At 42.5% G+C, this 27840-nt stretch overlaps 2 protein-coding genes across 8 annotated transcripts in view; one reads left to right on the forward strand and one right to left on the reverse strand.

The window, feature by feature from the left end:
* The window catches only part of LOC135898502 (uncharacterized), a 65876-nt gene extending 65453 nt beyond the window's left edge, over window positions 1–423 (reverse strand). The window contains exon 1 of one of the 2 annotated variants that reach the window (XM_065427455.1): window positions 291–423. In XM_065427455.1, coding sequence (XP_065283527.1) covers window positions 291–337 — 47 coding nt within the window. In that variant the 5' untranslated portion in view covers window positions 338–423. The remainder of the gene's footprint in view (window positions 1–290) is intronic. The other variant, XM_065427454.1, reaches the window with a different exon arrangement.
* Window positions 424–587: 164 nt separating this feature from the next.
* On the forward strand, window positions 588–27002 carry dx (deltex E3 ubiquitin ligase). Of its 6 annotated transcripts, none has more exons than XR_010563353.1 (11): window positions 588–984; window positions 1058–1203; window positions 1602–1789; window positions 3736–3810; window positions 5460–5626; window positions 9197–9261; window positions 10930–11067; window positions 15288–15539; window positions 18123–18364; window positions 21009–21214; window positions 23547–23820. XR_010563353.1 is itself a non-coding variant. In XM_065427459.1 (10 exons), the coding sequence occupies exons 1-9, from the start codon at window positions 741–743 to the stop codon at window positions 18330–18332; spliced, it is 1485 nt and encodes a 494-aa protein (XP_065283531.1). In that variant the 5' UTR covers window positions 588–740; the 3' UTR covers window positions 18333–18364; window positions 26981–27002. The 6 variants fall into 6 exon arrangements, 4 of the variants coding, with proteins under 4 accessions (XP_065283531.1, XP_065283530.1, XP_065283532.1 ...); XR_010563354.1 differs by having other exon boundaries at window positions 21042–21214; XM_065427459.1 differs by lacking the exons at window positions 21009–21214; window positions 23547–23820 and adding an exon at window positions 26981–27002.
* The last annotated feature ends 838 nt before the right edge of the window (window positions 27003–27840 follow it).

Raw genomic sequence — 27840 nt, forward strand, 5'->3', positions numbered from 1 at the left:
TCAAGAAACAGATTGGAGAAGGTTGCAAAGAACGTTCCGAAACCCAGGACATTTAAACAGAGTAAATTAAGACAATACTCAGACGCGAGCTGCAAGCTCTGCAAGCACGAATACGCGGAAATGGCGCATATCTTATGTAAATGCACAGAGATCAGATCAATATATGTAGAGGACAACATAGAACCGGACCTCCTCGAGGAGCCATGGCTAGAGTGTACTAGGCCATGGCTAAGCGCTCTGACTAGCTCGGAACTACACGAGCAAGGCCATAGAATAATGAACCAACTCACCCCGCATAATGCCCGGGTGACCTGAGCTCGTGCTGGTAACCTCGCATGTCCTTTTCTCATTAAAGTTCTTTCCGTCCCCCCGTAGAGTATAATTTGCAGTAATTTGAAATTGCCGCAGTTCGCATGCTTCTGCCACTTCTGCAGTTTCACAGAAGTGTGTCGCGAAAACACACACACGAAAATGCTACGCAAGACATTTTCTATATTAAATAATAAATTTCTTTTATGTCTTTATTTCTGCATTAAGAAATTATTTTATGTTGTCTTTTTCTATTAGGATAGCCTCGCTAGCATCGATATCGACAAGTGTTTGCAAACAAACAAAAACAAGGGTAGCCGCGCGATGGGGGAGCTGTGGCCGTGAAACCAGCCGTGTGTGCGGAGTGAAAGATTTTAAACGTTAGCGGATGATTTTATAAAGTTTTAATAGGCCGCAGAGAACATTGGATTATGGCTACTGCTGTAACGCTATCTGTAGCTGTATGGGAATACGTTCGCTTCTCGGGAACATGGACGGCGTACCCGCCGGACGCCTGCGAAAAGCTTGAACGGGCGAGGATCAAATCGGAAAGCAAGGATGAGACGAAAGTACCGATTGACATCTCGTGCAGAGGTGTCAAAGCTCATTTTGTCGATGTCGTGAAAATGCAGCAAGTCTTTGGCGACGAACAGGATCACTGTAAGCGCAGATCATGTCCGTGACTTTCACTACACGTGCTGTAGCCTGATGCCAGTCGTAAGTGTGACGGTGCGTGACGAAATTGCAGGTGCTGCTTCCCCGGTACGAAGGAATCTATATCCTCTTGACAGCGCCCCGGCGAAAGGTGTCAACTGGGAATGGCGAACGAACAGCGGAAAGTGGTATCCTTACAGCGTGCATCTGTCTTGCCTCATTGAAAAAGCCAGGGAACACGTATGTAAAATTTTCGTTTCTAAATTAGTTGCATGCAACATCCTACCAGACCGATCTGTTTAATGATGCCCCTTGTTCAGAAGCGATATCTGTTTGTTGTGGTCAAAATGCCCTCATCACATTAACACTGGTGTCCCGTTACAGCAGTGTAGTCAAAAAGCCGCAAGGACATCGGTCAGTCTCAGCATTAGCGAATGTTGAGAAAAAATGTAGCAACCACCGTGTTTGAATTGGTATGATGAAGTAATCAACTTGTTTTTGTGTGAATTATTGGGGCTACTTTCTTGTGAATTGCTCATTAGTCTTTTTGAAATGTATGGAGAACGTTTAGTGTAAGTATTAGCGCCTATATTTAAACCAAAATGTTCTCCCTCTCATGCTATCATTATTGTGTTTAGGGGCTGCTCAAGATTAATTTGCAAGACCACTATCCTGAATGCATATACACTGTGGAATTCACAACCATGCATCAAAGGAACAACTTCACAAGTTTCTGCCGTGTCATTCGAAGAGTTGAAGGAAAAAATTACCCACTGGCACCTGACGCCATCACATGTCCAGGAGTCAGCCTGAATGTCCCCGAAAGGTTGTGCACAACATATATTCTTTTGAGCTTGTAAACAACTGTCAAGGTAAACAGTGAAATGCTGTTGCTACATTTCTTACCTTTCTTTTCACATCCATATCAATGGTTCACCTTCAGAGCTGTCGTTCAAATCCAGATTCTAAAAGTCAGAAAATAAACTGCTTGTGTATAGAGTGCCTTGAAGAGGAGTATTTTCCCCTCCTTTATCAAATGTGACCTCGACTGCTTGTTATATGCCACGTAGAGAAGTACTGAGTCCAAACCCCGACTAGCCTTTTGGGCCGCTCCATGCTTGTATGGCTTGCTTCTAATAATGTCGCTGCCATATTCCTAGAAGGGATCATCCGTGAATAGATAGTTCTCAGGCATATAGTTCCCACAGTGCTCTCCCCTTTTCATTGAGGCTGCAGGTGAGGTGTGGAATCGTAGCAGAGTAAATATGAAAACACACCTCACTGGCTGGAGGTTTGCTTCCTGGTACACGTGACCAGATGCAGGGAGGTGAGATGAGCAACACCCCCATGCCAGGCATAGGTCTTCCAGATGCCCACAGGCTCTCAAGCTGCCCAGCTCCCTGAACGTATTGGCACATCCATTGATCACTGGGCAACATATCCAAGCAGACTCATCCAGCAAGGATGCAACACTTGCGTGATTTGTCTGGAGGTGCAGCACCGGTGCTTTGATTGCAGAGAGCGTGCAGTTGCTTCCTGTCTTCAGTATGAACTTTGTTGAGGCTAATTAACAGTGTACGGGTACTTCATAATGAACAATTAATCGACTGCTCAGTTGCACATTCGTGCGATCCATAGCAGCATTCATCTGGGACACAGCACCCATTCATGGTGATCAACCAGCACATACATTTAGCAGCAGCACATAGTTGTACAATTCTTCACTATCTCTCGCGTCAAAGCAGCCCACCTTGCCCTTGCCTTTCTGGTCCTGAATCCACTCCTACAGCTATTCGAAGGTGTGGCTGCCATTGCTGCTGTGTTCCTCAATCACACGCCTCCAGGTGAGGTCCAGGCAGCATGGCTGCTGGAGGTGAGTGAAGTGGGCGCTGTCAGCATAGCCAGGGCCCCATCGGCAGGGCGCCAGTGTAGAGAAGTCCCGAGTTCGAACCATGGCTAGCCATTTCTCACCACACCTTACTTGCGCTCTTGCTTCTTTTTCCTTGTCATGTAGGTGCCACTTTCCTAAAAAGGATTGCTCGTGGATAGATAGTTCTCAGATGTATAGTTCCCACTGCTGCTTTCTAATCGAAAAAGTACTTATCAACAACAAACTTTGTCGTCTTTCATCATGTTTCATCCCTACCCAACGGGGTTCCGCCATACTCCTGATGTTTTACCAACAGCAATAATGAATAATGTGACCTACATTTATTGGGTTTATAGATGCAATTTCCTCCTAAATATTTTTCAATTAACAGTATAACAAAGCTTGAAACAGATTGAAGTAGTTTATGTATATATTGTTTGACTAGTTTTTCACCTAGCTGATCTCCCTTGACTGCCATTTTGTGTGCACAAGAAATGCTATATTATTCTATGCGGCAGGTGCTCTAAAATTTTCTGACCCATTTGGTAGAATTTGTTTTAAATGTGCTTCAGTTTCGTTATCCTTCTGGCAGCACCTTTTGCATGTAGTTAAATGATGAAACTACATGTGGTAGTTAAGGCATAAAGAGTGAGCAATTCATTATTGGTGTCATTGCTCACCACTTAACAAAAGAAAGTGCCTTCATAAACCACCTATGACTCACAGTTCCCACTTTGAGAAACCATTGCTTGAGAATTTCAGTACTCAATGTATCTAAGGAGAATGACTTGTCTAGTTTTGAAGTACATTCAGAAAGGCTTGTGTGCCATTCTGATATTTTCTGTATTACATTCCGTCTTAAGTAAGCAACATATGAATGCTATCACCATGTCACACAACAGGAAAGCAAACCCAATGGAATTGATGCCCCCTGTAAGCGATAGCAACTCTTCTGATGTTACAGTGATTGCACAAATGTAAGTATCAAATTATTTGGCCTATTTGTGTTTTGCAGATGACATTAGACTCACTCTGTGAAATTCCATTGAAGAGAAAGAGCATTAGTATCAGGGGAGAATCCAGGATAGCCTCTAGGAGGGGGCCTTTATAAAAGCATACAGAATATGGGGGAGGGCTGTTGGTCTGAAAGCTTAATACTGTCAGCAAGTGTGTCTCACAGGCAACCCCCCCCCCCCTTCTGGATCTCCCAGTGGTTAGTGTGATAATCTGCCTAAAATGAGACCAGTTCACTAACTCTTGAGTACTTAGCAAGAAATTTAAGATCATTTGTTTTGCAGCTGCAACTTAATGTTCTGACAGTCTCGCATGTGTAAACAATGAAATAATCAGAAATTACACTTTTGCAGATTTCTTTTTGTTCTTTCAGTCTGCGTGTTCTGTTAAGTAGTGCTTTGTGCACATTAAATATTGGCCTAACTGGGGTGCATTGCATTTCTATCATGTTAACTCCAAATATGCAACAAACCAGAATGCTGATATCACAGCTGGAAAATAGCTCCAACTTTATTCTGTGTTTTTGACGCTACTGTCATGGCCATGAAAACAAAAGTGCTTATGGGGAAAAGCATTAATGTGCACCTATGCACTCAAATCCCACAAAAACGAAATTGACAAAACACGGGAAAGGTTTCGCTTAAGTGACCATTTGTATCTGGCTTGCTCTTCACTATCAATGGCGTCAATAAATGCAACCATATTGTCATTTAAACAGGACGTAATTGTCCGGACATCAAAGTGCTGATGAAACTAAGCACAAGGCCTGCTGTCTCCCAGCAACGCCAGTGACAGTGGCTGTCCATAGTCGGTGGGCTGCTTACAAAGATTTTCTGGTTAGGTGCAGCAGAATAAGAATACACTCAACGGCAGCAGGACCATTCCAACGAAGCAGGAGCATGTGTTATCGCGTGGTCCCATACGCATTCAAATTGCTGCGGTACAGGCCCTTTGTATTACATGCGCCGTATTCAGCTGTCGGCAAAGGAGGTCCATCCTCAACACCATCGAACACCATCGAGCGCTGTACGTTATTTTTGACCATCGAACAGTGGCGGCCTCCGCATTTGGGCAATTACCAGTAAAGTGGCTACACCCTTGTACAGTGTACTGGCGACGTATTCTGCGACCGTCACTTTTGGCAAATACTATTGTCTTCGCGTGACGTAGTGCCCAACCAGCCAATCAATGCGCACCTGACGGCTGAGGCAATAGTATCACCAAAAGTGATTGTCGCAGAATATGCACTCGCAGAATTGCAGGATATGAAACTGATGCAGTGATTGACGGCAGTTCATGGTGGGGCCAACCCATTATTTCAACTTCGTTGACATCTTTTTATGGGCCGAGATGTGCAGGGTTTTCAGGTTTCTGCTTCCTACGTGATAAATAAATTCTAAAGCGCAGCACTATTCCACAAGAAAATTTCGTTGAAGCAGAACGGCACATGGACGAGTTCACTGCGGCGAGAATATGTTATGCAGTAACTCCTACGAACCTCTCTTAGGGAATTGAAAACACTTCATTGTAGCGGAAATGTCGTTAAAGCAGCAATCATTGTAGTGAGGTTTGACTGTGTATCACTGGCCATGTTTACGCCTTTGTATTTCAGTTTTCCAAAAAAACGCAAGGGACGAAGAAGCAACCATACTGCTTCTTTTGCTGGAATTCCATGTACATCAGAAGGTGCATCAGACACCAAGAGTCTGAAGACAGAGGGCTGTAATTCTCTTGATGGCATAAAGCTACCCAACAATTCATGGACCGATTCTGTGGAAGGTGTGTAGTATTAGGATTCTCATTAGATGTGGACATCAATGCCGGGAAAAGCTGCATTTCTAGCATACTAGTGAGAAGTGTTACATTGCCGAGCCTGCCAATTGAGGTATATAAACTCGGGTGTTTCAGAATATTGTCTCTATTGGCTGATTCCCTTGGCTGTTTAACGTAAAAAAAGGGGAAAAAAAAATATGCAAGCATTTTGTACCTACATTGAACTACATTTGCCAGAGCATTCAGTATATGAAACAATTCCACTGCAACCATGATTTGGATTTGAGGATGTGCTACTTAACCATAGTGGCTTATTAACTGGCATTCTGCTGCAGACCATAAATTCACGAGATTGCATCACGGCCACTGTGACTGTATTCTGATAGGTGTAGAATATGCCTGCAAGTACAAAATTAATCTCAACGTCTCTACTACAACAGCCATCATATCCCACTGACGGTGCAGTTTTGAGATCTAAATTCCCACAAATTATTTACGTATTGCTACATCCACATGGCAGTGGTAATTAGAGCGTGTGTGCACTCGTAATTGAGAAAGGAGTGGTGGGCTCCTCTGTCTAGGCCTAAGGCAGTCCTTGCAGTGAACTAGCTCAGTCTAGCCATATGTGGTGCCGCTGTTCAAGACCACAGATGCGGGACCCAGTCACTTGCCACTTGCTACGACTGGACCTTCATATCACATGCACTGCTTATGTCCTAGCAGGGAATGTGCTCGCATTTGTCATCGCTTGAGGTCTCCATGATTGGAGCACTCACCTGTGGTTTGATTCTTGAGCCATTAAGCCCATGGATATGTGTCTTTGTCATAGGTGGGCCTCCGGTAATTGAACAACATATCAATGGCCCCTCCACAGAATATATTTTATGCTTAACATTTCTTTCAAGAATGTAAACTGTGGTTTCTTGAATCTCAGACCTTTCCACATAGCTTGTGACACCTTGGCAAGTATAACTGACACCTTGTTCAGGTTGTTGATATTTATTTATTTATTTATTTATTTATTTATTTATTTATTTATTTAAAATCGCCTGACAGGCCCAAAGAGCATTGAGTAAAGGGGGTAGAACAGGGTTACTAAGCAAGTGAACACAAAACATCAAAACACAATACATCAAAATAAATTGCAAAATACAAAACAAGGTTCCAATGGAAGTGAACAGAAAAAAAGGGGGGAAAAATAAATACATTTGTGAAATAAGCACTAAAAGAGCACTTAGCACATGTGAAGAAGAAAATGCAACACATCACAATATAAACAAATTAAGAATTTAAATGACGAAACTATGTTGCAGTGCTATTGCAAAAAAAATAAAAAATGTGCCGCAAGCTTGTGGCGAGACGTATTTAGGTTAGTATAAGAGGCGATATCACCAGGAAGATCATTCCACATGCGGATGGCTTGTGGAAGCGCGGATGTGTTAAAAGCGTTCGTGTTACCAAAGATGCGCTTGAAGCTTAGGTGATTATGTAGCCTGCATCACGTGAAAAGCTCAAGTTCAAGTTGTAACGAAGGATATTTTGTTGCTGTAGACGTAGTTGTGAAACAGTTATGGGGGAGACATTCGACGGCGAATAGCAAATGGTTGAAGGGAATGATCGAGCTTAAGCTGAGTCACTCTTGAATGACTGTCATAGTTTCTTGAAATGTAATGGGCGGCTTTGTTCTGAACTACTTAAAGCACATTAATTTGGTAATGAGCGGGAGGGAACCAAACAGACGAGGCATATTCAAGTTGTGGGTGGACGAAAGTTAGATGGGATAATTTGTGAACATTAGAGAGACAGTGACAAGGGTTGCAGCACAAATACCCCAATGCTTTCGAGGCTTTTGCAGGCAGTAGTAGTGTGATCAAACCAGGAGAGGCCTATTGTAAGGTAAATGCTGAGATATTTATAAGATGCCCGGGACAGCTTGTCTCCTTGTATGTGGTACGACAACCTGGAAACATCACGCTTACGTCCCAAATAAATAATTTTACATTTGTTTGTATTTAGGGTCGTGAGCCAGGTGTTAGCCCACTTAGAGATAATGTTAAGGTCGTCTTGAAGGATCAGCTGGTCCCAATCAAATGGTTATCGGGACAGCTTATTGGGCTGTATAATGCAGTCATCATCAAAGATTCTAATACTTGATATGTTATTTGGCAGGTCATTTATATATAGATCAAGAAAACAAGCCGGCCTAGAATGCTGCCCTGTGGAATGCCAGAATAGACGTAGCAAGAATGAGAGGAAGACTTATTTGCTGTTGTGAACTGCTTGTGAAGAGAGGATATTCCAAAGCCATGATAAAGTGAGGAATTCTAATTGAAGGGCAGATAATTTAGAAATAAGGTGGCAATAGACAACACAATCAAAAGCTTTGGCAAAATCAAGAAAGATGGTATCTGTCTGTGGGCCATTGTTCATGTTGAAATGAAGGTCACTAGTAAATTCCAGTAGTTGTGTTTTGCGTGACACACCATTTCTGAATCTGTGCTGGTTTGGAAAAAAGAAATTGTTAGTTTCCATGTGATTGTAGACATGGGAGGCGATTATATGCTCAAAAAGTTTACAGCAGATGCATGTGAGGGATATCGGATGGTAGTTTTCAGGTGGATTCTCATTTCTGGATTTAAAAATGGGTATTTAGCAATTTTCCAGTTGTCTGGCAGTTGTCCAGATGACAGTGACTGTTGAAAGATGTATAGTATGGTGCTGGATGTGAAAAGGGTATTTTTTCACATCTAAGTGTTAATATCATCAATACTGGCTGATGAAGGTGCCTCAAGCTACTTAATTTGACATGCGATACCATCCACTTTGATTTCAATGAAATGCATGTACTGGTAGTTGTGTTCAGGCACATATGGCACATAGGAATGATCTTCCCGAGTGAATACAGATGATAAAGATATACTAAATGTAGAAGAACACTCAGAATTTGAGATAAGGTTGTTTTCATCCAAAAATTATCACTCGTTAGTACCTTGGTCAGGGGATGTGAAGATCCAGAATTTCTTTGAATTATTTTGCAAAAGGGAAGGCAAACCGTTATGGAAATATTTATCTTTGGCAATGCATATTGCAGAACAATAACTGGTCAAGCACTGTTTGTGCTCCCAAGCAGAAGGTGTACCAGCGCACCTCGCATTACAGCACAAACAGTTTTTCTTGTTTCTATGTTTGCAAAAAGATTTGGTGAACCAAGGGTTTGAGTTATCATTGATAAATGAGATACATTGGTTAATAAGCAAAGACATTTTGTCCCTGAAGAGTGCCCAGTTCTCAATTACAGACTGATTGAAGAAAGGCGGTAATAAAACTAGTATATTGAAAAATGCTTCGAGCTCTTTGTTCATTTTGTTATAGTCGCCTTTGTTGTAGTCCCGGATTTTCTTTTTTGATATTCCTCTTAATGGTAGAGGCAAGTCCAATGTTATTTCAGTTAAGTTAAGGTCGCTAAAGCTTTTTTGGCAAGGCACTGTCAGGACTGTTTCTGGAGCGTTTGTGATGCTTGTGTTGTGAAGGGACTGTTTCTTTTCACCTCGGGTAAGTTTCCACGTTTTCATGCAGATACTCCTGAACCTGAGGAGTTCTTGGCGAGGCACATTATTGATGTCACGGGAACAATTCCAGCAGTAAGTCATTGCAGCAGACTTTCTCCTCAGATGAAAAATAATTTAATTATTCTTTTTCATTTTTGCTAGTTCAACATGTCTTTGCGAACATAAGCTGCTTGGAACGTCCAGCACTTGGAAGTAGCTGACTCAGACCATGGTTACTACAGTGACTCTTTCTAAAATTGCTTGTAGTCCACACATTATTGCCCTAAACTTGTAAACAGTGTTTGATACAGTTTAACCACAACATAGTGAACATGTATAATATGATTTGTTGGATATAATAAAGTGCATCTAAAATGTTTATCAGCGATATCAGCATGTAACAAATATATGCCTATAACAAAAAACTGATGTAACGAAGGTGTTTTTGTATCAGATGTAACTTTGTTATAATGAGGTTTGACTTGATTTGCTTTGAATAACTGCCTATTCTATAAACTGAACCTGTACAGTTCACAAGAAATACGAATTTTTTTGCCCCTCTAGTAAATGAATGCTACCCTTCCTGTAACGACCAACCTAGCTTGTCAACCTTTTTCTTTGTTTTCGTAGTTTAAATATAAAAATGGCAAACTCTGCTAATAAAAAGAAAACGTGGATCAAGGGTGATCTTCGCCAACTATATTCACCCACAAATTGAAATTACAGTTTTTACCAAGTTGACCCTTTCTTTCAATTTCAATTTCATCCATAAGTAGCATGCAGCAACTGCCTATGCAAGCCAGTGTATATGGAATTCAGATGCTGAGCACGAAGTCCTAGAAAGGACAGCTGCATTAAGGAGGGGAGTTAAACATAAAGCCACTCATGTACCTAGATGTTGGAATACCATTAGCCGCCATAGTTGCTTAGTGGCTGTGGTGTTGAGCTGCTAAGCAAGAGGTCGCGGGATCGAATCCTGGCCATGGCGGCCACATTTTGATGGGGGCGAAATGCAGAAACGCCTGTGCGCCTGTGTACTCAGAGTTAGGTGCACAATAAAGAACACCAGTTGGTCCAAATTTCTTCAGTCCCCCACTACGGCATGCCTCCTAATCAGATCGTGGTTTTTGTATGTAAAACCACATTTTAAAGAAAACTTTTTTTTTTCAAGGAACCCCGGTTGTTCAAAATTGATCTGGAGCCTGACCCTCAAAGCCCACATTGCAGCTTTCGAACATTGTGTGCCTTTGATTTATGAGGGAACTTGAAAATTTACATTATACCCACATTGAAGTGATAATCAATGTTATTGCTATGCTGAGGGATTCATTGTGTCAAAGCATAGGAAGGTTCACCGAACCTGTCTGAATAAAACTGATCAGCTTGCAGAGCATGAGCATGGGGGTTCATTTGTCTAGCCAAGGCAGCCTCATTTCGATGAGGACAGAATGCAAAAACACTCGTGTTCTACACATTGGGTATGCGCCCTGATGGTCAAAGTAAATCTAGAGTGCCCTCTCCATCATGGTGCCTCTCATACCTCCAGGACATTAAACTACAGCCACCCAAAATTTATCGGAACACTAATTTGGCTTTCATCAAAGTCTTGCCATTGTTATTTCTTACTTCAAAGCTTTTGCAGTAACACCTATTACATATCAAAGTAACATCATGCCTCTCCCAGGGAGCTCTCTCATCCCCTCCTTTTTTTCCAAACCCTGCTTGTCACGTACTGTTTCTCAATTTTGTTGTTTCTTTCAGGAGGATTGCAGCATCTGTTGTGAGCCATTGGTCGCCTCCTCATCCTACAACAGCTGTGGCCGGGTGGTGCGCCTTTCCCACTGTACCCATTATTTCCATTATGCCTGCCTTGCAGCTATGTATAAAAGCAATCCAAAGGTGAGTTACTGCCATTGTTGAACCACTGGAGTAGTACATCCTCAATGTTATAATACGTACATTGTTTTGCTCCCTCCATCTGCTTGATGACCAGTCTGCATTTGGTTTGGTTGTTGTCACACTTGTCACTGTGACAGATTATATTTTCTTGCATTTAACCCACTCTAGAAATTTAATCATTCTTGAAAGTTCAAAGTACAGGTGCAAGTTATACATGAACATTGCTTTCTGGTGGGGCTTGATGACAGTATGTTGCACATTGCCATGATGCCATACCATGCTTCAACAGAAAGTGACAGCAAAGGCAGTGTGGGAACACTATTTTTTTAGGAAAAACAGACTGTGTGAACACTTGAATGAGTTCTGTTAGTGACACTTAAGCATTTCATGGTTCGAGTAACAAGCAGTGTTTTCAATTGTTTGATGGTCTTATAGTTCACTCAATTTGCATTCAAACTTTAAAAATCTGCAGGCTGTCAAATGATGTCTAAACTACGTGGCATATTGTGCTTTTCTGGTGCTTTGTTATGCTCATCACTGAGCAAGCCAATTTATTCCACCAGAAAGCCTGTGAAAGAAAACTAAGACTGTTTAGTTTAGTCATTCTAGTTTAATAAAAGCAAAACAAAATTTATGGCCCATATTAATACCAAGCCTTGTCTTAATCATGATGTCCTGGATTGCAGTATAGTAAACTTCTGTTAAAATTCAGCTCCGGCTAAGTAGATTTTTTTGGTTTATTTGATACCAACTGAAGGTCCTGGCCAGCACATATATTTCTATGGGACCAAACTTTTATTAGATCCTGAAATTAGCCTTCGCTAGATAATTCGAGCTTGGCTAATCATTGTGCACACACAAAACCCCTATGGTGACAGCATTGGTGACTGAAATAGCGACAGCATCTTTTTGGTGGCACTTGGGTACAGTAAATGTGTTGAACATGTCATCTACCGGCAAAAAACACCTATTTGCGGTCTTCCCTAAAAGGAGTTTAAAGGTAAAGAGATAGCTCACAATTAAATATTGCAGTACTCACCCAATTCTATCACGCACTCCTCTCTCTCTTCTTTTGTTCCCCAAAAAATTTATCCTAAAATGCTTGGGTAGTGCAGTCCGATACGAAACCAAAACCTTTCATAGCCTACTGTCAGCTTAGCCAGTGTCATCGCCATTGCCTGCGGCCATTGGTGGTGAGAGAGCCAGGTCTTGCATAGCATGACGACGACAATGCACCGGTTTGAGTCTGACATGTGGGGTTCTCACCCGTGCTCTTGGAACAAAGGAACAACAACACGGTAGTGCAAACAATCACAAGGGCATTTATTGCACCTTTCATAGACTAATGCCTGCTAGCCGAGTTGCTATCCACAAAACATGCGGATGGGCGCTGGACAAATCGCGTAAGTCCGACTCACCATGACCGAATAACGAGCGAATATGTTCGCCCCATGCTGGGCACCAATGCCTGGTTGTTTGCGCATACGGTGACGCGAACGGTGATGCGTTCAAATGATCGTGTTCGCCCATTCCAAGGTAGGCCTAGTGAGACAGTCTTGCAGAAGCATGGATCAGCACATGCACAGATCGTCCGCGCCGCGTGCTGATCCTGAGCCAAAAAGGAAGCGCCTTCTCCTTTTTACGCCTAAGTAACCCTGCCGTTAGGTGGCGTTAGCAGAGCAACACTCGTGCCATCTTTCATACTAACCTGCAAGCATACTGACCGCAGCAGTAAAGCCACATGGCGAAGCCGGATTACAGGAGATGGGAGCTATGCGAGAAAACAACATACCAGGGGACGTGTGAGAGTCGTGCATCCCCACAGACTGCAAAAGTGCATTCAAACGAGAAGTTGTTTTACATGTTAAACTAACGATGATAAATCATGTCGTGTGTTCCTGGCATTCTGGAGAATTATATGCTTCACAGAACTAACTGTGAAGTGGTTTGGCATGGGCCACCATCTCGTTTTCGATTGTTGTGGAGTCGTTTAATAAATGCAGAATATCAAGCGTGCTATGAACCATACGAAGGCCATGTTGCGGTACATAGTAAGTGCTAAAGTGCTGCGTGGGAGTGATGATTATGGACATTAAGTAAATAAATTTCCATTCTGTGAAGGCAAAGTTCACTGGTATTGCCTTTTTTATTTTTTTTGCTTTATTGCCAGAATCGGAGGCATGCTACATTTTTCTTGCTAAAAGCTGAGGTGCACGCACAATTTATACTTTGAGCCCTTAAAAAGTGGGTGTGCGTTTGATTTGGAGATGTGCTTGAGTGGGAGCAAATTCTGCTAAATGAATAAGCGGTGCGATTTGGTGTTATTCTGCCTCTTATTTAATTCGAGTGATTTTGTTACGCTCACCAGGGTCAAACTAACCCTTTCAGTGTCGCTGGCATACTAGTACGTTTCTGCATTTCTGCCTTGCCACATCGCTGACATACCTGTACAATCCCTACGTAGATGTGCGCAGTAACGTGAACTTCGAAAGCCCCGAGGCGATTCTGCCATGTATTTTATATTTCTATAAGCATATTTTCCCCTCTCTCTCGGTTAGCTCGGTGTGGGTTTTTGTTACTGGCTGCAGAACATTGCCCCGTCGTGAGTGCGGTTTCACCACACGGAGCAGACGTGTCTGCAGATGTGAGGGGCAGCTCTAGCTCCCAGACATTGTACACCACTGAAGTGGCGCTTCTCCATTCAAATATTCGCACTGTAGTGCAAGGCCACCACTCTTGCAGATTTCTGCCATCTGTCATATGTTTATAGAAGTTCTTTTCGTGTGTGTGTGTGTGTGTGTGTGTGTGTGTGTGTGTGTGTGTGTGTGTGTGTGTGTGTGCGCATGCGTGCGTGCGTGCGTGCGCGTGTGTGTGTGTGTGTGTGTGTGTGTGTGTGTGTGTGTGTGTGTGTGTGTGTGTCCGTTCATCCAAACGTCCGTCAGTTGTGTTCTCTACAGCATGCCTTCTTTCCAGTGCTGAAGGTGCTCCTTTCATCGGTGTGCTTCCTCGAGGATGTCTCTGCCCTATGTCGTATCTCTTTCATCTGTTGCTCTGTTTCATCTATTGCTCTCTTTGCTTTATCTGGTTGATTTCGAATAAATGAAAGCACTCCTTTCTTGAGTGCTGCTTCATGATTTCTTTGAAATGGCTGCTTGACGTGGGACTTTCAACTGTTGATTGAATCAGTGGCTGTTTCAACTCTGTATATGAGTCAGGCTCGATCTCAGAAGATGACAGCTTGTCATCCAAAGAAGAGACCACTTCAACTGTGTCGGATTCTGATCCTGTCGCCACGAAAAAGTACTGAGAACAATTCTGTTTTTGAGTCTGCTGCACATTTTATTCCTTTTGTCAAACAGCAATGCGAGGACCGTACCAAGATTGCATTTGCCATTATCCATGTCATTTTTCCTTTCTGCATAACCAAAATTAAACCCTTGTGTTCGTTTTATAATACGTATCTGTGAGAAAAACTCGACATGGCGTTGCGTCAGGTCAAAGAAAAATCTCTACACTAAAAGGGTTAACGGAGGTCAACTGTAAAAGTAAAATTGATCCCTGAAGAAACTTCGCATTTTGCATCTACCTTACTCATTGGCTTCTTTGTTTGTTCTCTTTATTGTGCCTGGAAAATGGCATGTATGCTCAAAAGCTACGTCACATAGTGTAAATTGTTGTAATTACTACCACCTGTATTATTATTCTAGGTCTCTCTGATGCAGTGAAAAATGTGCCATTTCTCCTTATAATGGAGAACACTGTTTTAGTGTTATTAGAACATATCAGCACAGTCTTATGCTCTAAAATTACTGTTATTGGGCCTGCAGGGTACCACTTCAGCTCCTCCGCTGTGCAAGTCCTAGCTCAGGAGCTGCCAAACAGAGCTCTGAAAAATTCAGGTGTTCTGAAAAAGTAATTTTGGTATCCTCCGGAGCCCTACTTCATGCATACTTGAATTGTATAGGCATAAATTAAGGTGGTTACTGGCTCAACTAGCTTATGTTAGTGGCTCAACTTGCTGGATACATGTCACTGTCTCTCACTTAGTGCATTTCTTTAGGAATCAATTTGTGGATCACTCATGCTTTGCGATCGACTCTTCAGTGTTTCTTTTTTGTTCAGTTGTCTCAGTTTGTTCTGTCCTAATCCAAAGGAAGGACATTGTGCAATTCACATTGCACAAGGAAACACGCAATTCACATTGCATGTTTGTGTTGCAGAAAAGCTACCTGCAGTGTCCTGTGTGCAAGGCCATATATGGAGTGAAACAGGGCAACCAGCCACCAGGTATCATGAACTTTCAAGTGCTGCCTTTCACACTCCCTGGCTATGAGGGCTGTGGCACCATTCAGATCACATACCACATCCCTTCTGGAGTTCAAGGACCAGAGCACCCACGGCCTGGCATGCCGTACACTGCGAGAGGATTCCCTAGGCATGGATATCTGCCCAACAATGATCAAGGCCGAAAGGTGAGATGCATCACACGTGCACATGGATGCTGGCAGCCTGGACCAAATTTCACACCGTTGTGCATGCAACACATGCTATTGTCTTGGAGGTTCGTTTGTCCAAACTGTCAGCCTAGCGAGCCCACAAGAAACAGAAAGCTCCACACACATAACAGCCATCATTGTGAGATTCAGTGGTGTGTCATTATGATAGCTTGAGAGTTCGGGCTTGTGGCTTGAACGCGTTGACTTGAATAAAAAAAGATTAAGGGCGTAAGAGAAAGGATGCATGCAGCTTTGTGTACATACCTTTATTTGTGTCCTTTGTTCCATGAGGGGCTGTCAAGTCAGTGTCTCACTATGATAGCATTCAGTGTTATTCCTTATTGGTGCATAAGCACTGGCACTTAGTGTGGGAATGCTGAGCATGGGCAGAACCATGGTAGCTCTGCTTAGCTTGGTGAGCCAACTTCACCAAGTTGGTCATGGAATCTGTACAGTAAATTTGGACATAAATGTTCCATTTTAATTGAAATATGTAAAATACATGAATAAGGATGTTCAATGAAATTTTAAAAATCTATATTTTGCAGGAACTTTTTAAGCAATTAAGGTCGGCAAAACCAGGCAGATGCGAGCTTCACCCCTAGCCACCTATGGCTGCATGTGGAGCTTGTACACAGAGTTCTTGTCAGATGTGAAAGAGAGGTGTACATTGCATGTCCTCTACATTATTGGTGTGATACCACTGCAGGCAGGTGTCTTGCATCGGTCTTTCTCCTATGACCATGCTTTTAAAAAAAAAAAAGTCACGTCACGTGCCAGACTTATTCCTCATCCTTTGTTCCTGCTCTAATGCAACAAACAACACTTGCTGCCTGTCATTCACTGTTGGCCGAGGACATTTGGTGAGAAACTATATACCGTGAACTCCTGTTAATTCGACTCTGGTTAACTACATTTTTCTATTATTTCGATTCTGACTGAAGGTCCTGGTCGCTGCCCATACATTTTTATTGGCCCAAACGTTTGTTATTTCGTTCCTAAGATTGGACTTTGCAGAATAATTCGATCTTGACCAGTCAGCGCACATGTGCATGACCCCTATGGTGACCCCAAGAGCGGCTCCTTTAGTGCCAATGTCTGTCTCGGCAAAGCCTAGGGGACAGCGAATGTGTTGAACATACGTCAATCACCCATCAAAAATGCCTATTTCCGGCGGGCCCTAGGAGGATTTACAGGACATAAACGTAGCTCACAATGTCTGATTACACTAGTTACCCAATTCTAATGTGATGTGTGCCCCTTTCTTTTTTGCTGAAAAATTTGGTCGAAAATTGTCTGCACGCTGCAATAAATCGCAAAACCAAAACTGCCTTCACCGCATTTGTATGCTTCAATGCGTAACACAGATGTATTGCACTGACACTGACTTTAGGAAGCCGGCCACCAGTGTGCAACACATACTAGACCTTTCCCCATTTTGCTTATTAAAAAAATGGGTGCATGTTAGATTTCTACTTTGTTTAGAAGCTTTAATGCATGTTCTACTTTAATTTTCTACTTTGGACACATAGCAAGTAGGTGTACGCTTGATTTGGGGGCACATTAGAATAGGGAAAATACTGGCCAATTAATCAGCAGTGTGTTTATGTGGTTTTTTTTCTGCATCGTGTTTGATTCAACCCACCAGGTAATTCGATCATTTTCCCTATTCCCGCTAGGTCAAATTAACAGAAGGCAACTTACACAAAACCAAAACTCTGCAAGAAATTTTTTTTTTCTGTTGTGTTGCCTGTACGCAACACTCCTTCATAGGGTTAAACTTTCGTAGTCTTCTTGGGTGCTTTTTTTGTGCGTGCTTTATGAGTGCTCTGACAGTAGTTAATCATTTCTTGTACCCTTTCTTTATCTTCCTGCGTCTTGTGTACAATGGTACACATCTCAAGACAGTTTGGTTGCACGTGTGCTCCAAAATTGATTAATGTGCTCCAAGTGTGTTAGTGCAAAGTGTCACACTATAAACGCCTGAATGTATGCTGCAACATTGGTTTGTCACCATGTAATGTGTTCTCTGCTTATGCTGTTTTTAACAGTGATGATTTGCCAGGGTAAATTTCTGAAGTGGCTTGCTGTTTCTCAAGAAGTGGCTTGCTGTTTCTCAATCAGATTCTGTACTAACCAATATGGTTCCCACACCTCATGTATTCTTCAAAAGTCACGTGTGCTGTCTATGTTTGTGGACATAAAAAAGCTTATGGAAAAATTCCAGCTTCCAGATATGTTCTGCTGCTTTGTGTCTTTAATGGTGCTAAAGTTGCAAGAACTGTGTTAAAACTGAGATTTCAACCAACACAATTGGTGCCTGAAGAGGTTATGTTTATCTTGCACATTTAACAATAGGAAATTGGAGAAGGTAAAATTTCACATATGCCAATAAATTTAGTACTGACAGAGGACTTGACAAATTTCAAAATATCACAGTGTGTCCCTGCTATTGCTTGCTACGAGTTTTATCAGTCTTGCCCATATCAGGCTTGCCCATCTGAAGCATTGTGCATCAGCAAGCTGAACCTCAAATCATGATGGTGGGGTTTCTTGCAGGCACTGAAGCTTCTGGTGGATGCCTGGGACCGGAGGCTCATATTCACCATTGGACAGTCGACCACCACTGGAGAGCAAGACACTGTGACATGGAACGAGATTCACCACAAGACTGAGTGCGGGTCCAACCACACAGGGCATGGTTTTCCGGACCCTTCTTATCTGGACAACCTCCTTGCTGAGCTTCGAGTGCATGGGGTCGCTGACTAGAAAGCATGTGAATGCAGCAACTCTTTTATGATGTAAGTTCATGTCGTCCCACCTGTTCTCTGTTGAAAACAGTGCAAAAGACAAGGCGCTTGTATCGTCCTCTTGTTTGTATGCCTATTTTACGCTGTTTTTAATAAGTAATAATGCTAATAATAAGTAATAGTGACCAGTGCTCTACAGTTGAGCCTGCAATGTCTGGATATTTCCGACGTGTATCAAGCACTGGCAATATCTCTTTCTATATTTCATGTAAATGTCTGTAAGCAATACTACAGTAAAACCTTGTTAATAAGTAGTTAACAGGGAGCATCAATCAGGTATGCACTAAGCGATTCAGTAATTAACTGACAATGGCAGTTGAGCGGCTATCGGCTTACTGGCCAAAAAGACATGTTAATTCTCACTCAAACACACACAGAGACAAGCTTTATTTGCAAGCAGGCCTAAAAAAAATCTGATTTTCACTTCTCTGCAAATTCCCTTATAACGGGCAACGCACTAGCTGCATCGGATATGGAAGGGCCGTCATCCACGTCGTCATTCATGATGATGACATAGAAGCGCTAGAAACTATGGGCGCAGGAAATGTCATAGCCACCATATTTTGACGTCAGTATCGGTGGTGTAAGAGTTTATTTATTTATAAATACTGCGATCTTAAACAAGATCTTAGCAGCGTGGTACACGAATAAGTTCACGAAACAATATAAATACAACAATGGGGAATTGCACTCAAAAATTCCTCAAACCAGCGCTTCACACAAGCGTTTCACACAAGCGCAGTTGTCGGACGATCCTACCGCTGTCAACCAGGTGTAGGAGTCGTCGGACTATCCCACCGCTGCCACCAGTTGTAGGGGTTGAGGATGGACTTCGGAGATGAAAACAAACTTGGTGGATTTATTTTACATTATATACAGAGAGGTGAGAGTCAAGTAACAGCCGTACAGTCATTACGGGCCGGCAGCAACTCGGACGCTGCGGCCCGCGGCAAGAAGTTCGAGAGAGGTGACTCAGGGAAATGCTCTAGAATGCTCTGGCATCCTCTGCTGCTCCCGGTCTGCGTCTTTTAAACCCTTCGAGGACTGGAAGACGTGTCATGTTCGGCCAATGGGAGAGTCCGCTCAGATGACGCCATTTTCGGCCAATGGTAGGCGCCCGTGCGGCAGTGTCACACACGGCGGCTCCCTGTGGTCTTGCCTTGCTGACTTGCAATGCGCTCTTCAAAGACGGACGGGGGGGACGCTTGGGCCCCAATTGTCCGAGGGCTCCCTACTCTCGGCAGTACAGCCCCGCTGGCTTGCAAATGCCCTCTTCAAAGGCGGCTGGTGCGTCGCTGCCAGGACTTCCCGGTACATCACAGCCGTCTGGCTTCACGTTACCTGGAACAGTGCCGGGCTATCCCCTCGCTTTCTGGAAGAGTCAAGCATTGAATAGCTCCACCGGCGGCGTACGAAGTGGGGGCCTTCAACTTGTTTGCACATGCGCTCCTCTGGAATCTGCTTTCCGTGTTTGTGCACTTCTCAATTAGCTGTGCTGCGATTCGATGTGGTCTGGGGAACTCGAAGTAGGCACAGGAAACAGCCCCATATCTAACAGTGCGACTGCATTCCGGGAAAGATCTATGTGCCGCAGTTTCGCTATCTATGGTCTGCACGCACATTTCCCTGATTCCACGCATACTACGCACTAACCATTTAGCATGCGTCAAGTCAATATTGGTCAGCCAATACATCAGATTCAATGGCAACAGGATGGGGGGTTCATTGCGACTATACTTAAACTGGAATTACTTATTAAATGAATACGTATCAACAAGGTTTTATTTTATACATACATATCAAACTGCATCTATCAAGACATCCCGAGATTCAAGCATGACGTTCCATACCATTGTGAGCTGCATCTTAGACCTGCGCTGCAAGGTAACGCAGTGACAAACACTTAACACAACCAAGAAGTGTGAGTGCCTTTACTTTCGGAAGTGAATGAATAGCATAAAAATGAAATACAGTAGAATCTCAGTAAAATAATCACAGCTCATATGAGCGTCAGAGTGATACAAATTTTGCAGTGGCCCTGGTCAAGTTCTGTTAGCAAACAAAGTGCTAGAATTTGCTTGCAGCGAACTGCTTTCCACTTTGGGGAGTTTGATACGAACACATGCGGCCACTAAGGACGCTGCATCGGCTCCACTGGCTGCAGTATGCAGTAGTTCTGACTTCTCAACAAGACAAAAAAGACCGATCAGGAGGCCATGTGCACATTGCGACACCGAGCAGCAATGCCAGTTGTCATCAGACTGGCTAAGTAGTGCGATATGATTCTTGGTACACATGCATGTGCCAAGATTTTAGCACATCCTCCAACTATTGGAAAGTGTGACCTTATCAATGTTTCCAGTTAAGTGTCTGTTAACACTGTTTGTACACTCGTGTCAAAGTCCTTCCTTTTTTTAAATCTGAGATTGTGATTGGCTGGGCTGGGGTATGTGTCAGTAGGAGACAAGCGCCCCCAGCCAACCAGCACTTCGGTAGCAGACGAAATGGACATGTCCACTAGGTGGACACTTTTGCACATTTTCTCGGCTGCTTCCTGCCATTTTGTTGTAGCCTCTGCAGTAGTGGTAATCTGGAATCCGAAGTATCTTTTATTATTTTTTTCCCTCTCATTTAGGACACTGTCAGTGATGCATCAATGTGTTCACAGCATACTGATCTTGGCCTTGAGCGAGGTGATCGGCACTTTTGAGCCGGCGTGAAAAGAAGCCAGCATGCGAGCCCACAGTGTTTCAGCAAGATCGCAGCTTGATAAGGATGCTTTCATCATGCTTGCATGACAGTGAGGCACACATTCCACATCACTCATGGCCGTCTGCTAAGGTGTGCAGAAAGTAGTAGCGTCAGCTTTTTCTTTGTCTTTCTTTCTTTTTTCTTCTTCTCTCTCTCTCTCTTCATGCGGTCTACATGCAGCCAGCGGGTTTCTTATCTCAATACTTCTGCACATCTAGAAATATTTTCCTGTTTTAACGGGGGCTTACTATATTTGCAATATCTTTCCACACAACACGAGTTCCTTTCATGCCTAGAGTACCTACTTGCTTCCACATAGCAGCTTATAAGTTGAGCCATACATGGCAGTAAATGCATAACAGCAATATCAGCAGTGCATATCACTGGCCAATTTCATAGTTACCTACTTGTACATTGTGCCACCTAAAACATTTGCCTTGACTTTATTTTATTGATCCGAAAGTGTCAAATGGCTCATTGAGCAAAAAAGCCAGTGCCTGTATCAGTAATTAGGTGCTGTGTAACCTAAATTCCCATTGGCTGCGACGCCACGTCACAAGCGTGCCTCGACAAAGTTCCCATTGGCTGTTATGCCATGGCACGAGTGCGCCTCGACGGAACAAGGCAGTTGAAAGAGAACACCTGCTGCTGCAGTAGCACTCCAGATGTTGCATGAGGGGAGAGGGCAATGCCCTGTCGGTGGCATGCGGTGTTGGCACCACAGGTTGCTGCTGCTTGCTGGCTCAGGCAGCACGTACCGCTATGGTACATTACATGCCGCACAAAACTATGAAGGACCACTCAGCTGCATTCAATCGGACATTAACGCTTTCTTTTAATGCAGCATCTTGCTAGTTTAAAGCAACAATTTTCTTTTAAATTTTTTGTGTCATGGCTGCTGTGGTTTACTGTAAGAATACTTCTTGAAATTGTGAAAGTCACTTTGTGGTGTAGTTTTATGTTGCACACATCTTGGGAGTTCCAAGGCTCGCCTCTCTTCATCCAGCATGTTGTAAATGTGTTAGGATTTATTGAGTCTATTATATTAACAATCTGTTGTAACGCATCAGCATTTTTTAAGGTGCCCGCTTGTTGAGAGAAAGGGCCCTACGACACATCATTGAGGATTTTCAACCACTGATCCACATATTACAGAACATGAGTTGTATGCGAGTGCCACCAAGCCTGCTCGGAAGCTTTATGATGGCAGATGCACTGTTTCTTACATGTCCTGTGGCTTGTAGCACAATTCTGCTCTAAGAAGCAGACATTTGCATCAGAAATCAAAATGCATAATTCTCTTAATTACCTAAATTTTTGCTAATAAACATTTAAGTTATTCGCGTTGCGGCATGTCTTGCAATTTATGAATCATAGCCGGTAAGTTCGCAAGGCAGGTCCATTTGGAACCAATTCTGAGAATGACACGTGCTTTGAAATTGTGCAATGAAATATATTGGCATTCAAGTTTTATAGTCTTCAATGCATTACAAGGCATTTTGTTAGAAACCTAACTGGAACAGTGCATATTTACTGGAAGTTTGATGGCACTTATCTCCAAACTGGTGCTAGTTTCAACATTCATTCCAAGTGGATGTGCCTCGAGAACTCATTGGCTTCAATTCATTAATTCCAATATTTGCCCAAAGATAGTTAATGGTGAACATGATTAGTAACGTTTTGCTAATTTTTAGTTATGCATTTTGATTTGTTGTGCATGTCTGTCTTTTCATTCAGTCCAGTTCAATGAGTAGATTGGTGCTATATGTCACAGGTCATTTCTTAAAATTCTATTAACTCTAAAAAAAAGCACCTAGTATAATACATGCTGCCATGGCAAACGTTTTGCTCCTTGGGCTCTTGATTGACTGCTGTGATGTGCATGAAACACTCAACCATTTCTGATTGTTGCAGTATCAACGGCAGAGACAGTCGCTTTTTTTATCACTAACAGTGCTGTAACATGAAATTGGTCTGTGTATAAACTTGCCAATTGATCAGTCCAATGTGGCAATTCCATCTCATGTTACAAGGTCACTACCCTCACATGGCTTTTTGATATGTTTAACTCGTAAAATAGCACTCATAGCATTTGAGGCTCTTGATGCAGAAACTTGGCACTGAACTAGCATAACTGCGAGTCGGCCTAGTTGGAACAGATTCATCTTAAAACTTTTTGTGCGCAAACAAACAGGGACAAAGAATAGGGGCAACACAAGGACGAAGCGCTCGTCCTTGTGTTGCCCCTATTCTTCGTCCCTGTTTGTTTGCACACAAAAAGCTTTAAAACTGAATTTGCATTATGTAATGCAGGTTAGTTTAACGCCTGGGTGTGGAGTGTTAATGCATAACAACAGTAGCTGCCCTGAATGCATTTCAAGGCAATCTACCATCAACTTTGTCATCGTTATGTGTTTTTCAGGACAGACCAGCATACAGCACTTGTCTGCCAATGTCCTGCTGCATCGTCCAGAAACATACTTTTACCATAAATCTTATTTTAGCTATTGGTTTTTAATGCTTTTAGACCGTAATGGCTGTTGCACCTGCAAGATGTACATGCAAAAACTGAAGTGATCTGTTAGGGGTGTTTGCTGCTGTCTTTTATGGTGATGCTGTCATTGAGACAGAAGGTATAATTGTGTTCTGAATTTTTACCTCTCGTCTGCAATAAAGAGGTGTCGTGGAAAGTGCAACTGGCAGGTGTCTGCTTGTCTCTTACTGGCACAACCAATTTCTTCTCACAGTGATGATGATGTACCGTGCAGAAATGCTAGAGCTCCAGCTGTTCTAGAAACATTGTTGGCATGCACTGTGCCTTTCTCTGCCCTTTGCCAGTAAATCTGCACCTTTGAAAGTTGAGCAGCAAATCGATATTTTTTTTTTTGGCAAGTACAAATACTTTTGATGTGTGAGGGTGATAAGGGAAGACAGTTCAAGGCAGTATTCAATAAGGTTAGTTAAATGTTATATAAAGCAGAAAGCATGCCATTGTTATAATTTGCATGCGACACTGAGCTGTATGATAAACTGATGCCTAATATCATTTTTCTTAAATGTTAAACCATTTTCTCCTTCAATGTGGTACACCAGCATAATGGCACGATAGTCATGTTTCATAAGGCATATAACAACCATCCAGTTTCAGTGATGACCTTGCATGACATCATACTGTGCCAATATGTGCAGTTAGGACTTGGCATTTTGAACAATAACTAATGCTTCCATTTGGGCAAAGGCAAAACACAAGAGTACTAGTAGTAAATGATTAGGAAAGAGCTCTGTTGTGATCCTGCATGGTAGTGTATGTTGGACACTATCTATTTACTTGTCATTTATGCTGACAAGCACAGTGACAAGTGGCACTGCCCAAATCAGGAACAGCAGGTGTTCTTGATAGAGATGTAAATGGTTGAAAAAAACATTTAAAATTCCAAAGGGGGGGGGGACAGTTTTTTTTCTCTCTCTCTACCAGGATAAAATATTTAAAAAGAAAAGAAAACTGAGCTTCTCCGCAGAATTTTTCTGTTATGCTGCGATTCCTTTCGACGTATCTAAAAGTTTGGTTGAAAGGAGGAGTTTGGGAGTCTGCGAAGCACCTAGATTTATCCAAGTAGGGCAGGGACTTAGCTTCCACCAGCCCTTGAGCCCCCTCGCCTGTCGCGTACTGCAGATTCCCCTTCTTCTGCAGCATGTGAAAGAAATCGGTCCGAGTTTGGAAATGTGCACACCAAGCTACACAGCAGGCTCCCAGTGGATCGTGTGCAAAAACTTGTGTACGTGCACTCGAACTTCAATGTCCGGAAGGCTTTGTCCATTGCACAGCGAGGCATCGACGCGACAAGCGGAAATGAATCAGACACAGATTGATACAAATATTGGTCTTGATGCTTTGATGTGAAATCAATGCCTTGACGTGATATCGTGCCTAGATTTTGAAACCAGAAGCTCAGCTGGGCCTTTTGTGATGCAATAACGTGGCAGTTATATTCTTCTCAGTGTTAGAGAAATAAATGTGTCAGGTATTTAACAGCTCTGTGTGCAATCATCATTTTTTTTTTCAATTTTTCTTATTTTTCTGAAAAAGAAAGCATGAGAGAAACCAGTTTTTTTCACGCCCCACAAAATTTCATGAAATTTTACATCTCTGGTTCTCAACTCTCTCAGTGAATATATACTGGCAGCAACAAGATGGCGAGTCAGGCTGGTTGGTTAAAGTTCATGTGAAACAGATCTTGAAGCGCACCGGCCCACATACAAAAGGTTACAGAAAAGCAGACAAGACAGTGCTTCACTCACAAATTAAGATTTTTATTGAACACAATGACTGTATAGGTAGTTGCACAATTTCTAGTGCACATGCAGCAAATCATAGAAACAGGTTAATTCATCAGAACCACCAGTGATTCACAATACAAAAAACTGCACTAAAATGGTAATTATCAGAATACGCAATCTCCTTGTAATTCAACGTGACTGTGGCATGACTGACACATGCTTCTCTTTTCTTCACATGCTATGATTCTACGAGCTCACGAGTTAGCTGATCTTAATGTCTGAAAATAATTTGTTTCTTTGAAAACAGAATAGCAACCATGGTTTCTACAATGGTGAGCAAGATGTGAAGATCCTGATGCTTTAACAATGCGTGATGTACCCTGAGGTAATTATTGATGCACCATCCGGACTGTCCCACATACACTTTACTGGAAGAGAGGAGAACCATGTATATTACACCAGATACACATATGACAAATTTGGTGCAATGTTCCACAATGCAAATGATAATTCTTTAGTTCTGATAATGCCCACGCTTACACATGAAAGGTTATTTTTCGCGGTAAACAAGACATCAGTCTGATACCTAGCACCAACATGTTTCCAGTTATGTGCCATGTTCTGCACATACGGAGAGAGTGCTGTTTTTTGTTTTTTCTTCTCTGTCATTTGACATGCTGTTTTTGAAAATCGTTCTCGTTTTTTTTCTAACTTTTATTTCCTTTTCTAAGTTCTTACATACGGAAGTGAGTATGTCTCCAGGTTAACGTGCATCATAAAATTTTCCTACCTAGCCCTTAAAGCTCTCATTCAAAAGGTGAAAGCAATCCTTTTGTAATGCGGACATAAAGCTAGCTTTCGCTATTCCCCTCTTGAACAACTTAGAATGACCAGGCTTGAAGTTTAATGCTGGTTTTATACTTCTTGGCAGAAGTGTATGTGGGAAAGTTTGGAAAATTGCAAAAATAGTGGTTGCTATTTTGTTTTCAAGAAAACAGACTGTTTTCAGACATCAAAATTAGCTAACTTGTGAGCTCGTAGAATCATACCATATGAAGAAAAGGGGGAAGCGTGTGTCAGTCAAGTCGGAATCACTTTGCACAATAAGAAGTCCACCTACCTTGATAATTAACACAATATATATGTATATATATGCATTGTAACTTTAATTTTTGTCACTAATGGTTCTGTTGATCTACCTTAATTGTTTCTATGCTCTGCTGTGTGTGCACAAGAAATTGTGTAACCACCTCTTTGAATTTAATTCTGGGGTTTTACAAGCCAAAACCACGATTTTATTATGAGGCACGCACGTAGCGGGGGACTCCGGATTAATTTTGACCATCCGGAGATCTTTATAGTGCCTTCGAAACCACCTCTTTGTGCTAAATAAAAGTTTTCACTTGTGAGTGAAGTACTGACCTGTCTGCTTTTCTGTAACCTTTTGCACGTGCCCTGGTGCACTTCAAGATCTGTTCAACATGATGTTGGCAAAAGTAATGCATGTAGTTGCACCAGCCATGCACTTCTAATCAATGAAATGCGCCAGCTTGTCCTGTTCCTATATTTCTTCCCTAGTGACTTCGGTAATCAGCGGATCACAATAGCTTGGATAGTGAGCAACCTCGGCACCACACATGATGTTCATGGTTGTTTGATAGCATCCTGACAGTCATTGGCCATGGACCTGAAAATGTTTACTCCTATACACCTTGGGGCATTGCCATAGGTATGTCAACAATAAACTGGCCAGCAGAAAGGGCCCTGCCATGAATGTACAAGCCTCTGCAATGCAGTGAGTTGTACAAGTCTGTGCTGGTCTGATACAGTTGGGCTGCTTATCGCTTTCAGACATCTCCAGAGGTAGTCAACATGTAATGTACAGTTGACTCCTGCATGCTGTAGGCTGGAGGTCTCGTGAAAAAAAAAACATCTACCTTTTTTACATAACCCGAGCTCTATTAACTTTTTCAGCCTGTAGCTCAGTCAACATGACCTTGAATTTCACATTTTAAGATGCATAACGCACTACTAACACTGCATGCATTTACTACATGCACTGGATCATTGTGAAGGGTGCATACACAGTTTTACATGACGTCCAGTATGGCATGTCTTTGTATCAAGCAGTAACCTGTCTGCTGGCTTATCCAATGAATGCACTGTGAAAGCGATATCCACAAAAACAACCAACGAATAGGGCTTCAGTGTTTTGACAGTGTCTAGAATAGCGCCTCCCATCTTCCTGCTTTGTGCTGTTCCCTTTTTCTGGGGTTAAGCCCAATATTCAGCACTTCCAGCCAGTGCAAGGTGCTGGGGAGCTAACTTACTTTATAAATACATATGTCACAGGCAATTTTCACCCTTCCTCTCTTTATAATGTGGCAGCTCCCCATTTCTGTCTACTAGCAGTCACATGGTTTTGTGAGCCTGATGTT

The sequence above is a fragment of the Dermacentor albipictus genome, chromosome 2 (assembly GCF_038994185.2).
Source record: "Dermacentor albipictus isolate Rhodes 1998 colony chromosome 2, USDA_Dalb.pri_finalv2, whole genome shotgun sequence".
NCBI lineage: Eukaryota > Metazoa > Arthropoda > Arachnida > Ixodida > Ixodidae > Dermacentor > Dermacentor albipictus.

What these genes read in the sequence shown, in the direction of transcription:
- dx (XM_065427459.1), top strand. Translation starts at nt 741, where the DNA reads ATGGCTACTGCTGTAACGCTATCTGTAGCTGTATGGGAATACGTTCGC. An exon ending in TTGAAAAAGCCAGGGAACAC is followed by an intron (nt 1,204 to 1,601) that starts GTATGTAAAATT and finishes TATTGTGTTTAG; the next exon opens with GGGCTGCTCAAGATTAATTT. An exon ending in TGTATAAAAGCAATCCAAAG is followed by an intron (nt 11,068 to 15,287) that starts GTGAGTTACTGC and finishes TTTGTGTTGCAG; the next exon opens with AAAAGCTACCTGCAGTGTCC.